Source organism: Malurus melanocephalus, unplaced genomic scaffold (assembly GCF_030028575.1).
Source record: "Malurus melanocephalus ecotype Western Australia unplaced genomic scaffold, MMel_1.1 scaffold_945, whole genome shotgun sequence".
NCBI classification, from domain to species: domain Eukaryota; kingdom Metazoa; phylum Chordata; class Aves; order Passeriformes; family Maluridae; genus Malurus; species Malurus melanocephalus.
In genome coordinates, this window is record NW_026624177.1 from 80,676 (window position 1) to 95,055 (window position 14,380).

The 14,380-nt window shown below is 40.1% G+C and overlaps 1 protein-coding gene across 1 annotated transcript in view; it reads left to right on the forward strand.

Moving 5' to 3' along the window:
• Positions 1–542: 542 nt before the first annotated feature.
• LOC130585671 (DNA primase large subunit-like) overlaps positions 543–14,380 on the forward strand; it is a gene marked incomplete at its 3' end in the record, with an annotated part of 56,720 nt that continues 42,882 nt past the window's right edge. Inside the window, exons 1-4 of the mRNA XM_057386272.1 lie at positions 543–757; positions 1,439–1,542; positions 1,843–1,922; positions 6,683–6,803. Of these exons, the coding sequence (XP_057242255.1) occupies positions 604–757; positions 1,439–1,542; positions 1,843–1,922; positions 6,683–6,803 (459 nt within the window). The remainder of the gene's footprint in view (positions 758–1,438; positions 1,543–1,842; positions 1,923–6,682; positions 6,804–14,380) is intronic.

Below are 14,380 nucleotides of genomic sequence, written 5' to 3' on the forward strand. Positions count from 1 at the left end.
CACTGCCAGCACCGCCCACCCGTGCCCTCAGCCGACATAGCGGGTGTGGGCACCGCCGGCACCATCCCTCCCGAGCCCGGACCGCCATGGAGGGTGTGGGCACTGCCAGCACCGCCCACCCGTGCCCTCAGCCGACATAGCGGGTGTGGGCACCGCCGGCACCATCCCTCCCGAGCCCGGACCGCCATGGAGGGTGTGGGCACTGCCAGCACCGCCCACCCGTGCCCTCAGCCGACATAGCGGGTGTGGGCACCGCCGGCACCATCCCTCCCGAGCCCGGACCGCCATGGAGGGTGYGGGCACCGCCGGCACCGCCCATCGTGCCGGGACCGCCATGGAGGGTGCGGACACCATCCCGCCCGTGCCCTCAGCCGACATAGCGGGTGTGGGTACAGCCAACATGGCCCCGCCCACCTGGCTGCAGCAGCCAATCACCGCGTGGCAGGCGCGGCCTCGTGCGGAAGTGGGCGTGGCCGGCGGAGCGCGGGAAGCCGGGGCGCGGGGCCGGGCGGGCGCGGGTCGCGGTTTTGCCGGGTCGCGTCGGGCCGGGGCGGCGGGAGCGGGGCTCGGGACGGGGCGAGAGGCAGCCCCRGGGCGGGGGAGATGCAGTTCTCCAGCCGAGAGAGGCTGAAACATGCGCGGCTGGCTGGAGACAGGCGGGAGCAGTACCCTCACAGCCTGCAGTTCTACCTGGAGCCCCCCACGGAAAGCATCTCCCTGGTGGAGTTTGAGAGCTTTGCTATCGACCGCCTGAGGCGTGAGTAGTGTCTCTCCGTCTCTCCTTCCCCCTTCCTCATCTCCCTTCTCCTTCCTCCTCTTTTCTCTCCTTTGATGCTTTGAATCCTTCCTGCCATGGCTGTGTATATTTCTAGCAGGCCTGGGTGCTCTCTTCGCCTGATATAAACTGGAGCTGGGCTGGCTGCTCGTGCTGCCGTGAGCTCTCGCTAAAGGAAAACGCGTTGCTTTGGGTCTTTCGGAGAGCTGAGACTGATTTCACAGTGATCGTTTGGTGTGGCTGTCGGGACTGTGTAGTTTACATCGGTGGTTTTTATGAGCAGATTTCACTTTCTGTGTAGGTGTTGTGACATATTTGATGTCTTAGTACTGGGATTCAGGTCGTTCTGGGTGGGAGCCAGGAGTTCACTGAAGTCCTGAAAACTGCTGAATCCATCTGTCCATTAGAGTGGAAGCCCATATTCATAGATTGATCCCTCAGAGTTAGCTGTCTCCCTTTCCTTGTTGACAGGAGGGATCCCAGAATTGGGGCAGCTGTTCAGAACTCACTTTATCCTCCGTATTTCTCACCCTTTTGCWCCTCATACCACTGGAAGCAATTCCCGTGGCCTTCCCCGAGTTCRTGCCTTTTCCAAGTTGTGATACGTGTCCATCTGTTTTCTGCATATTGTCTCTAACACGGACCTATTTTTTTTTTGCCCAGTGCTCAAAGTAGTTGAAAACCTCGGTGTGAGCTATGTAAAAAGTGGTGATACATACAAAACTAAGCTGGAGAATGAGCTCCGGAAACTAAAGTTTCCCTACAAAGTAAGTAAAGATCAAAACATGGAACTCTCTTTTTGTTTTCTTTTAATCGTTCAAAAATGATGACCAAAAGTACAGGTGATGAAATGCTATTTCTAAAACTGCAGTTCTGTCTTTTTTGTCAGAGATGAAGTTTTTCTTTGATGGTATGTATTTCTTTAAGGTAACCCCCTTCCTCAATAAGTTTGCATTTATTGTTTAGAAGAGGAGTATTGATACACTTAAACAGCAGTGGTAAATCGACTGTGAAATTTTATTCTGGGAGAGATTATTTCTCTGAAATAATTAAAATATGTTCTATAGGCTTTGGCTGAGGATGATTATGAGGCAAGAAGAAAAGATCATATCTCKCATTTCATACTACGCCTTGCTTACTGCCAGTCGTAAGTACTTTTTGAATTATGCTGTACTCTTGTTAATTTTAAATRTATACAGATACTGCACTGCTTTATTACAGACATTACAGATGCTTTAGAGTTGCATGGCCATTAAAGAGAGAGATAGGCTGAAGGAGAGGTATTTTTGCTAGGAATCTGATTTCAGCTGTGGTGAAAAGGGATAAGTGAAATCAAAATCAATACCTGGAATTTCTAATAACTAAAAAGATATACAAACCTTTGGCTTTTAAACACTTAGTGTTGATTTGAGTCTCTTGATATCTTTTTTTAAAAACAAAACCTCATCAGTAATTGAATGTTTGTCAGGTATTTGCAGTGATGGATAGTATAATTTAACTTCTGTATGTGGTAACTGTTGATAACTGATCAAAGATTTGACTACTTATATAGACTTTATATTATTGTATATAGAGTACTGTTTCTGACAGACTAAAAATATCATCTGAGTTCAAGATTTCCTCTACTGYCTCTGGTTTTTGTCCAAATTCATTGTTGTGGGTGGTTGCGGTACAATTTTTTTGTTACGTGAAATTTCTCACAAAAAGTTAGTCCTATAAAGTGTATTCTTTTTGCTTCCCCTGTAATTTTTTGGATGAAATTTGAGGTTGTCARTGCTTTATATCTGCGATTAGTTTTGTTACACATTTGTTTGAACTCTTTACTCTTTATCATTACAGTTTTTTTAGAATTAAAAGTGGCAAATATCAAGTATTTGTTGAATTGTTGGTTCAATTGCACTTAGGGCTGCAATGTAGTTAATTTTAATTAGGTGGCTGTGGTAGGATGCATATTGTGATACTGTGATAGCTGACATTACTGAAGTGCTGCTTCTGGATGGATACAGATTTGTWAGCAAAAACAGACAGTGAAGGTGAGTAGGAGGGATTGTGGTCTAAGCCAAGATATGAAACTGGAATAGATAGGACTTTTCTTTGAAATGGCTTTGGGTTCTTGCTGCAGAACAGGATCAGAGATCAGAGTAGGAATTAGCAGAGGCCTCAAAAGCCTTGCTCCAGAYGGTTGAAACCTCACCATGACAGGCCCTGGGTGACTTTTAAACACCCTGAACTGTTCCAGATCATTCACATCCCATCCTGTTGTCTTTTCAAAAGACATCTGAGCTGTGCTGAAGACAGTTTGTCAATGTGTGTGATCAATGAGTCTGCTAGATCTGTGATGCATGGACAATGAGGAACAGGTTGTGGATGTGGAGATCAATACCAGCCTTCACTGCAGTGACTCTGATAGTGTAGCTTGAAATCCTGCAGGAAGGGAGCAGATTGAATAACAGAATTGCAACTGAAATCCCTTCTGCCCTTCTGTATTCTATAATTTGTGTATAATTTGGGATTGTGAATTATAAATGTAATATTGCCTTCTCTTCAGTGCCCATGTTTGTTTTTTATAAATTCCCATAATCATACTAGTCCTGCTRATTTTCCCAGAAAAATACCTTGCTYTACCTGTATTGTAAATTTACCAATACACCCCTAAAAGGTAGTATCCTGAAGTAGTCTGGGGACTAAAATGCCCCTGAAAATGTACTGTTTTGTATTAGTAGCATTTTGAATAGTCAATTTAGCTTAATTCCAAAGCCAAAACTTTAAACATTTAGTTATTATTTAGATTACTTAGACCACTACTTATTTTGTGAGAGATGAGACGCTTTGAGGGTGTTGGTAATGACACATTTGATGAAAATTCTGCTCTTTGGTAGGTAGAATTGTCTGGTGTTGAGATATGGATTTCAAGAGATGTCTGTTTTTTGGTTGGTCTGTGACTTCAGGAAAGTGAGTTTGGGTCAAATTTACAGAAGGCAACATAAGCCACCCAACAAAAGTGTGAAGGTTAGGTGTTGGGCTCAGGAGTGAAATTCCTGAGGCTTTGTCCACTGAGCTGAGCACAGAGCAATGCATTTGTAAATGACAGTGGGTGGCAGMCTTGAGTGAAAAACTGCCTCGGTCWGGAATAACTAAGCAGGGACCTGGCTAAACATTTGCCTTTGTCAGTGATGGGATCTTTACCCTCCTGCCCTACTTGTCTATAATGGCTCCAGAGTCTCTGGAATTAATAACAGATGCAGATGCTTACTTTTCCCCAGCAAACTGTCTTTTTACAAGAAAGTACTTTTCTTTGAAAAGGTATATTTGTGCTCACTCATAAGATGGAAAATAGCATTCTAAGAACTATGAYGTGAACCTGTATCCAGTGTTTTTTATTCTCTCTTGAAAAGCAACTACTTTGGGGTTATTTCCGTTGTCTACAACTGACATGTTCCCCAAAAGATAAAATTGGGAGGCAAATAGTGTACTTCATGTTTTTATTACATTAGGTCAAAAAAATAAACTTGGCGCAAATCATTAATTGAAGATTAATGTAGGAGTGATTGAAAAAGTGCACTTAAATAGACATACCTCCAAAGTAAGTTGAATTCAGTTCCTGTGGCAGCTGTGTGTACACGTGTTTACATTTTCCTGTGATAGTGCTTATTTCAGTTTTCAGCTGGCCAACAGTGCCATCCAGGGGTACAAGTTTATATCGATTTTTCTTTTTTTGTCTATATCAGTCCTCACTTTTAAATTGGATTGTTTTGATTTGGTTTTTGTATGATCTGAAGTGACCAGCTCCACCTTTGCAGTCAGTTAAATCTGTAATATAGTCCTCATCTCTTCCTTTCTTCTGCCTTCTGAAATCCAAGACTCTAAAACTTATTCCTGTAAGATAGGGTATGTACAGTCTCAAGAAAACAGTCTCATCTATATCCTTCTTTCACACCTCTTGTAATGTCACTTAGATCTGTCAAGACCAGGAAATAGGATAATCTTGTTTCATTTGCTTTCATGGCAGATGCAGATCCAAAGATAATTTTATTTTCATGTGGACATGACTGTGTGCATTTTTGCTTCTGTCTGCTGCGTCTCTCTTCAGCAAATCAGCTGTGAAGAACCTTAAAAGTCGCAGGAGCATACATTCCATCACTTTCTGAAGATGGAAGAAATAAACTTTGCCTCTGCTCTGACAGCAAAACTCAATTCTCCAGGAAACTTTCAAACATACTTTTGTGCCTTTTTTTTGTTTGGTTGTTTTTTTTATTTGTTTGATTGATTTGTATTTGTGTCACATAACAAGGACATAAATCTTATTTCAAATTTAGCAAGGCCTTTTCACTACCCCCTGACATTTTTTTCTATATGATAAATTAGACTTGTGWCCTATAATTGCTGTCTCTTATGYTAGTAGCATTTCCTTTTGTCTGTTKTCTGTACCCATGTTCCCCTTGCTGTCTAGTGTAGAAAACTTAAACTCTGAGTAATCCCTAGGTGTTGATTGCCTAGTAAAGCAGTGATCTGGCCCATKCCCAGGGTTTTCAGAAGTCAGTGTTAAGTTGTTAGAACTCTTTTATTAGTTGTGGAATGTGAACTACTAGTTTTAAACTCCAGATTTACAAGCATTTGCATGCCTTTCCTGACATACTTCAATGCTCATGCTTCCTAACAAATATGCTGATTTTTCCTGCCCCTCCTTCGGATGAAGAATATTTCTATTCCAACCCCAGCCCCTCAAGTGCTGTTCCCTATTTAAGAGACTGTTCTTTTATATTATTTTTATAGTTGGGGATCTATGAACTGGTTTAAACCATTGAGTAATCTGCACACCAGAAAGTTAAATGGCGATAAATGAGGAGATATTCTTARCATCTATACTTGAATGACCTGCACTCCCTCAGCTTCAGCAGCAGCTTGGTTAGKTGTCCAATGACAGTGACATTGATTTTCATTTAAACTCGAGGTTTTGTTAATAAGTATTATTACTTAGTTTCAGGTGAGTGTGTACAACTTTTTCATGTGAATAATGAGTATAAAAGATGGTTGGATTTAGAAATTATGTAAATAATGGTCTAATGATGCCTAATGATCCCAGGAAAYTCAGTTTTAAAGTATATGCTGGACATACATAGTAAAGTCAGCTCATCAGCTACTTTGTCAGCTGTAGGATGAATCCAGGTAGATGTGKGTAGAAGAGATAAAGTAATATTTTCTTGTTACGTTAACTAAAACGGGTAGGTGGGATTATAGCCTTTGATTTGCTTTCCTGAAGAAAAGGAACAACAGTCTGGCAGGCCTCTGAAGCAATTATATTGAGTTGTGTTYGTGGTTTGTTTGSCATTTATGTSTGTGTGTTTTGTTTGTTTGGTTTCCCCCCTAGGAAAACAAATGCAGTATAAATCTAGGAAAACAAAAAATTGTCACATCCTAGGATTTTGCTACTGTCCRAGATGGCCACAGAAGAGCTGCAGCAGATCAGTCATTAATGCATTAATGACTTCCATTTTAAGTTGCACAGATTATTATTACATCCCAAGTACTGAAACTGTCCACAGTGTTATATTTTGCAAGGCAYCTTAACAGCCTTTCCATCTGGAATTACTTTCAATAATAATTACTTTTCTTCAAGCCATAKTTCAAGCAGAGGTTTTGTCCACAARACCACAARCTGTGTTGTGATTCACATGTTCCCTRTGGGAAAAGATGCTTAAATATTGTAAAGAGAACATACAAGACTGCAGTCTTTTCTGATTGAATGTGCATCACTAAAGGTTTCCGCCTTCGCTTCTGAGATTCTCAGTGTGTGGGTCCCATGCCAAAATCAGCATTACTGTTGTGTTCACTAGGTTTGAGGTCTAGTTTTCAAGCCAAGAAACAATGCATATTCAAAAWATATATAYATTYATTACYTTTTTGCAGTGAGGATCTCAGGCGTTGGTTTCTTCAACAAGAAATGGATCTCTTCCGATATCGCTTCAATCAATTATCTGAAGGTTTAATGCAGAAATTCCTGGAACATGTTAATTTATCATTTGAAGCTGTAAGTATGTTACTTTCTGTATTTATGTTGCAYGTGGTCATTGTTTTTTAAAAGTCTCATTAAGTAGTTTTGGCAATTGTGCTTAAAAAGTAGTGCAGCTATGGTTTCAAAAAAACCCAACCACACAGACCTTCTGAACTTGGAGAGTAAATGTGCATGAGGATTAAGTGATGTAATTTTGTGCTACAAGAGAAGCTCAGTCTGCTTCCGTCAACAAACACAACTTAAAAGATGTGTAATTTCACAGATAAGTCAACAAGGTTTACAAAARCTGAGAGGTATTTTTTAATCAAAATTTTGTGTGGATTAGATGAAAGATCATAGAATGGTTTGGGTTGGAAGGGACCTTAAAGATCATCAAATTCCAACTCCCTGCCATGGGCAGGGACACCTTCCAGTAGACTGGGTTGCTCAGAGTCCCATCCAAACTCACCTTGARCACTTCCAGTGATGGGAAAACCATGACTCCTCTGGGCAGCCTATGCTAGCATCTCACTGCCCTAACTGTAAAGAATCTTTTCCTAATCTAAACTTTCTCCTAACCTAAACCTACTGTCCTTCAGTCTGAAGCCATTCCCACTTGTCCTGTCACTACATGACCCTTGTGAAAAGTCCCTCTCCATCTTGTAAGCTCCATTCAAGTACTGGAGGCCACAATTAGGTCACCCCAAAGCCTTCTCTSTTCCAGGCTGAACAATCCCAATTCTCCCAGCCTTTGGTATTCCATCTCTCTGATCATCTTGGTGGCCCTCCTCTGGACTCATTCCAACAGATTGATGTCCTTCCTGTGCTGGGGACCCCAGAGCTGGAGGCAGCACTGCAGGTGGGGTCTCACCAGAGTAGAGTAGAGGGACAGAATCACAGAACTGTTAGGGTTGGAAGGGACCTCTGGGGAATCATCCAGTCCAATCAACCTGCCAAGGTAATGTCACCTAGAGCAGGTTACACTGGAACACGTCCAGGTGCATTTTGAATATCTCCAGAGATGAAGGCTTCACAGCCTCCCTGGGCAGCCTGTTCCAGGGCTCTGCAACCCTCAATGTAAAGAAGTTCTTCCTCATGCTGAGGTTAAACYTCTTGTGTTTTAGTTTGTGGCCATCAATTTCATCCCTTGCTCTGCCGGCTCCTCTGCTTTTGATGCAGCCCAGGATACAATTGGCTTTTTGGGCAGTGAGTGCACATTTTCAGATCATGTCCAACCTCTCCCCTACTATCACCCTGAGTCCTTCTCAGCAGGGCTGCTCTGATCTGTTCAACACCTGGACTGACACCAGAGACAGCCCTGACCCAGCTGTAGAGCCCTGCATTTGTTAAACTGCATGAGATTCCCATGGGCCCACTTTCCTCCTTATGCAGGTGTCTCTGGATGGCATTCCGTCCTTCAGCAATGTCAACAGCACCACTCAGCCTGGTGTCATCTGCAAACTTGTGGAGGGTGCCCTTGATCCCTTTGCCTGTGTCAGTAATGGAAATATTAAATAACAGTGGTCCCATGTGGACTCCTGAGGGACACCACTTGTCACTCAWGTCCATCAGGACTCTGAGCCATGGGCCACTGCCCTTTGGTTGTAGATGTCTAATCAATTCCTTATCCATCTAATGGCTCTCCCATTGCATCCATTTCTSTCCAGTTTGGAGAGAGTGATGTGTTAGGGCATCGTGTCAAAGGCTTTACAGAAGTGCAGATAAATGACATCTGTAGCCCTTCCCTTGTCCACTGATGCAGTCATTCACTCCATCATAGAAGGCCACTGGTTTGATCAGGCAGGACTTGCCCTTGGTGAGGTTTTGCTGGCTGTCCCAAATCGCCTTTCTGTTACCCATGGGCCTTAACACAGCTTCTAGGGGGATCTTTTCCATGATCTTTCCAGGSACAGAGGTGAGGCTGACTGKTTTGTAGTTCTTAGGGTGTTCTCTAAGGTTTTTAAAGATGGGTACAATGTTTGCCTTTTTCCCTTCACCTGGGACTTGTGACTGTCATGACTTTTCAAATATYGTGGAGAATGGCTTGGCAACTACGTCATCCAATTCTCTCAGGACTCTGGGGTGCATCTTGTTGGRTCCCTAGTCTGTGTTCTTCAGATAAGGTCTTAACTGGCTGTCTTGGCAAATAACACTCAAGTTAAAATTACCTTGCTTTCTTGGTGACTTGTGTGGTAATTCACCCTAAGTGTTGCAGTAATAAGAAGGCAGTGTCTRTGTTTGATGCTTGCATGGATTGTATGTCCAATCTGTACTCATCAGATTAGTGACTTCAGTTGAAAAATAATWGTGGTCAACAAATGTCTTTATTCAYAAACTTYGCTCTAGAGCCCTTGCAATCYMCTAACCACTTTTAACATGTGGCTTTTTTTGCTGTAGAAACTGCCACAAACTGCAGTCACCTGGGGACTTTGTACATTGTTCCATTTGTGAACATTATTTTATTTTAACAGACAATTTGATTTTTGCCTATTAAGTACGTGCTATGGAGAATGCAGAATATAAGTTGTCCAAAATTCTGTAAATGCTCTTAGTCCACAGTTGTTGGTTTCTCACTAGAACTTAGATTCAAAACTTTTCTCCTTTTGACTTAAATTCATTCTGTTYCTTTTGACAACTGATGAAACACCTAGAAAATGCCAAATCTGTGTAGACAAACTGTTGTTTTTGAGATGTTTTAGGGATAAAAAGGATTCCTGCTGTTACATACTGCTTTGTTTGTCTGAGTGGTTTAATGTCTGCATTAATGATYTTAATAACATTTTGCATTGCAGCTATGAACTGTTTTGTTAGGAAACTGCTGCTTTGCCTGTAGCTCTCAGTGTAAACCTGAGTTAATAAAAATTAATATGCAATCATCACTCTACYGAAGAAGCCTTTCTCTTAAAATACTGCTTAATTAGAAGGACTTAAATATTCCAAGGTATGTGGCTGATGTACATTATATGTTGCTGGATTGAAATGTCTGGAATCAGTACTTGTTGATAAAAGAGGATTTTGTGCAGTATTGAGAGTAACAGAGGCTTTCYTGTGTCTTCGAGAGACTATTAGAAATGCCATTCTCTGGTTCAACAGACCTTTCAGTGGAAGCTGTGTTTGTGGAGCTGTATTTCTGTTGCTTATTCCCCAGCCTCATATTGTCCTGGCACAGTTTCAGCATTCAGGCTTGTAAGAATAAATTAATGTTTGCAGCTTGCTGGAAATWGCTAGGAGTGTGGTTTGGTTCTGTGCTACTGAATGTGCCTTCAATATGTCAAAATGATGAAGCAGGTATTACTTTCTTACTCSTGTTGAGGCAACAAAGCATCGTTTCATTGAAAATCTACTTCYCTGCTTCTGCTTTCACCTCCTGCTTCCAGTTCTTGTGGGAATTTAGCAAAACTAATCCTTCTTGCACTATCAAGTATAAAACATTTGAATATTACTAAGGAATTCCACATGTATTTGAAACAGGCCTAAATGCTATGGAGTTATGCAGAGGCCACTACAAAAGCAAGGGCACTCTAGGGACAGTATTCTTTTCCTCAGTTSTATTTGTAAAAGGCTTTAAAAAGGAAATTAGGATGAACTATTCATGCTTCTCTGTTAGAAGCTCCTATGTTTTCATGCCTTACTGTGCATAAAACAAGATGGAAATCAAACTTTATGCTCTTCCTATTAGAAACGGGTTGGTCTTCAGAAAAAGGAAGTACTGATGTTACAATCAGTTTTCTATGTGGGTAAATGGATAGAAATTCTATTACAGAACTTTCAATTGCTTATGATGCACTAAGAAAAGTTAGTTAAATTTCTTTAAAGAAGAATGCTGGTGCCTCGCATTTTCAAGATAATGGTTCTGGTTTCAGAATTGTGATCTTGGAAAGGCCAGAGCTGCTRAAGCTTGACCTTGCATAGTCTGGCATAGCAGTGTTAACAATTCTTAGAACCACTGTAGGAAGTCATTCTCAGTGTTTASTAAAAGAACTGATCAACTCGTTGGGGAGAGGAGTAACAAATGGATTGCCTTGTACAGTTTTGTCACAGTTGTCTTCATTTACAGCACCAACAAAGTGAACCTAAAATTGAGAATTCARTAATTGTCACCTCTCACCTTGTTTTCTTTTCCTACATGCATGGGGAAGTGAGACTTAGATATATATTTTGCAGGGGTTTTGCAAACTAATTTCTGAGATTTTGTAAATTGTGGATGAGAATTACTGCTTGATAGAATAAAAAAAAAATCAATCCCACTCAAATAAGGAGTTTTTAATATCTTTGTATATTCAAGATCTTTGAATACTTAATAAAAGGATCTTATTTAGCAATTTTTTTAAAAAATGAAGTTGTTAACAACTAGAAGAAAAAAAAATCAGATTTGAAAAGTTCTTTTTTTCATATGATGGTCAGCTGTAGACAGTTTGATATGATAGTAGTTTTGATTTTATGGTTAAAGAAATTTGTAATCAAAGAGCAAGAGCTTTCTGAAATTAAAAATAGAAATGAAATTTAATGAAAAYGAATGTTTTAATTTTTGTAATAGGATTTTGTATGTCCAGTGGCTGACATTTGTGTTGCTGATGGAGCAAAATATGTGGCACAGGGCTTATTAAAATTAGTAAATACCTGCTCTGGGTAGTTTCACCTGACTAGAAAGATGCCCTTCACCTGGAAGAGGAAGGGTATGAACTTCATGGCACTCAAGCTAAACATGATGACTCCAGTATAATGAATTAGTGTTAGAACATACAAAGGATTATTATGATTCAAAATTTTTACAATGTTTGTAAAAATAAGCCTCTCTACATTTAACATAAATCAWGAAATTTGAAGGTTAGGTAAATTCTTCCTTGAAAAGTTTTTTCAAAGTTGGCACTGGATGAAGTTAGTCCATCTTTAGTATTCTGTGAGAAGCCTCTGGGATCTGGATTTCTGGGRAAAAAAATGAAGCTTGATTTGAGTTTGTATTTGAGACCCTTTTCTGAACTACTAATGTGTAGATTTGCATTTTAATCACTTGAAGGAAAACCTTGGCCAATCTGTTCTCTAACAAGTGTGGAAGATGCCYGCACTGCTGCTACTCAGCCTAGTGGAACATTGCCTTGGTGCTCAAAATTTTGCAGTACTCTGAAATACTATTTTTTATACCTACCAATTTGTGCCASCATGAGCAAGAGGTAAGAGTGCATGGTGCTGAATAAAATGTTGAGAAAGGAAGAGGGTGGAAGGAAAGCAAGAATAAATCTCTGCTTTAAGAGTATTTTCCCCTGATGCAGTGATTGGTTTTCTATCACAGTAAAAGGAGAATAATGGAATGCTTCTGAAGGTATTTCAGAATGTTTTTAGTCTGTTCTATACTTCAAATACTGAAAAAAAAGAAAATAAGAAAGGATTTTAGAGACAGTACTCCCATCATCCAGATAAATAGGGAAGGTTTTTATGTATGGCGTGTAATTTTCAGCACTCAAGGCATATTAAATAATCTGTGTGCAAAGGCAGTCACGTAGGGAGCATCGGAAATCCTTAAGCAGCACTCAAGAGGAGTAAATGCTGACATTTAAGGTGACAGAGCCCATCAAAGAGAATATGCAAACACAGGTGTGCAGTTGAGATTTACATCAATTTAGGAGATTAAAGTATTAAAATCTTACTATAAATGAGTAATTACATCAATGATGCCTGACAGTTTCTGGCAGTAAAAGGCACTAAGAGATTTAAAGATATTTAAAGGGAAATTTGTGAATATTTTAAATATTGTAGTCACTGAAGAAAATATTTTAATCTCAAATTATTCAGTATATGAAGGAATKATATAAAATAAATGGTTTTACAGGTGATACTTGGGCTTCAGCTACAGAGTTGTTCTTGACATGGTCAGAAAGTATCTCCTTTGAAGCCCTCAGGGTGATTTTCAGCCTTTTGTCTGTTTTACCTTGCATAATTTCAACCTGCCACTGGTTCTTAGACATCAAATGGAAGATCTGTCCTTTCAGCATCTGCAGCTGTAGTCTGTGATACATCTTGTGTTGACTTGGAAGATCTGATGAACTTCTGGTTCTTGTGAAACCATTTGGTTCTTGTGAAAACTCGCCACAAAACCTGTTCACTTAACCAGCCTCASTTTGTCCTTGGGGATGGTCTTAGAGTCTCTTCTGTTCAGGTGGACCACAATGTTCTGTGGTCACTTTCAAAATGCTGTGTATTTATTTATTTACCTCCTTTTATTTTCCCTTCAATTCTTTCAACAGCATTTGAAGATGACAGTAGCTTCATTTGCCTTGTCCATGAAAACATCACAGCTTTGCTTTTGAAGTTCCCTGCATTTGATATTCAAGTCTCAGAGTGGTGGTCATCATTCTGCTGCTTTACTTTCCTTTATTTTTAAACTAATGTCAGACCTAACATATTTCTTCTTGATCTGTCCTCTAGYAGAGAAAGGTAGGGCTTTTTCTCCTGTTTATTTGTTTGTTTTTCCCTTCTCTTTGTATTTGCCTTCTGTCTATCATTACGCTTTCTTGTTTCTTCTTTTAGCCTTTCTTTGTGTGRTGTTTTATTTCTGAGTGTCCTTTGCCATTTTTACAGCTTTCAATTTGAGATCAAATTTTCTTCTCTAATCCCGTTCTCTAGAGCTCTTGCAGTGCCCCCAGCCCCATGGCATTTCAGTATGTGATCTGCTCCTGTTTTAATGTACAGGTTAGGAATGAAAGTATTAAATTTAGTTTGATTGTGGAACTTGGCTAAGACATCCTTGTATTTTGAGTTCAGTTCTTCCACGCATGGCTTTTCTGATGGGTTTTGAACTCAGGTTACAGAAGGTTCAGTGGAAATGTTTGGAACTGTTTGGTCGTTTGCATGTGGAAGAGTCTTTTGGTGACGTCAAGGGTGTGTGACACAATATGACACCTGCTTTTTCCCGTACTCCTGAGGTCTGCTGCACGTGATAAAGGCAGTGAAATTGGCTTAATACAGTTGGGTTTGACAGTCACAGGTGGATTGCTGCTTGTCTTGTGTTTTTTMCTAAGTACTATTGGATGCTTTCATTTGTTGCTGTACCTTTCCAGGAATTTAACTTARATACTGGAATATGGAGTGGAATAGAACTCTAAATTTATTTTTTAGTGATATTCTGGTCATCATTTTGACTGTTCTGATTTCTTTATCTTTCTTGCTTCCAGAAGAAGTGAAAATGAATAGTTACTATCGTATCTCTGTCTGTGACGTAAGGATGTTGTATAATTTAATTTTTATTTCCTGCTGGGTTTCTGTATTATCTTTCTGCAGTGTGCAAAAGAAATAAACTTCTAAGCATAATATATTGGATACTTCTATGTTGCTGTTTCCATAGAGCAGAAAAAAAAGCACGTTTAAATTGAACTTTCTTACCTCTTAATAGCTTCTTGAAATTTAAAAAATATTATGACCTTTTGAATAACTTCTGTTTAGGTGCCTTATTTTTTGGGTAATAACCAGTTTTTAGAATCAGCTATCTTAATTTTTAGATGCTGTTTTAAAGCTCATTATTTTAATAAATATCTTGGATCATAGTGGAAGGGATCAGTGGGGAAGGAATGGCAGATGGGAATAGTCAGCTGGGGGAGCTAAAGGTCTTTAGTGCATCT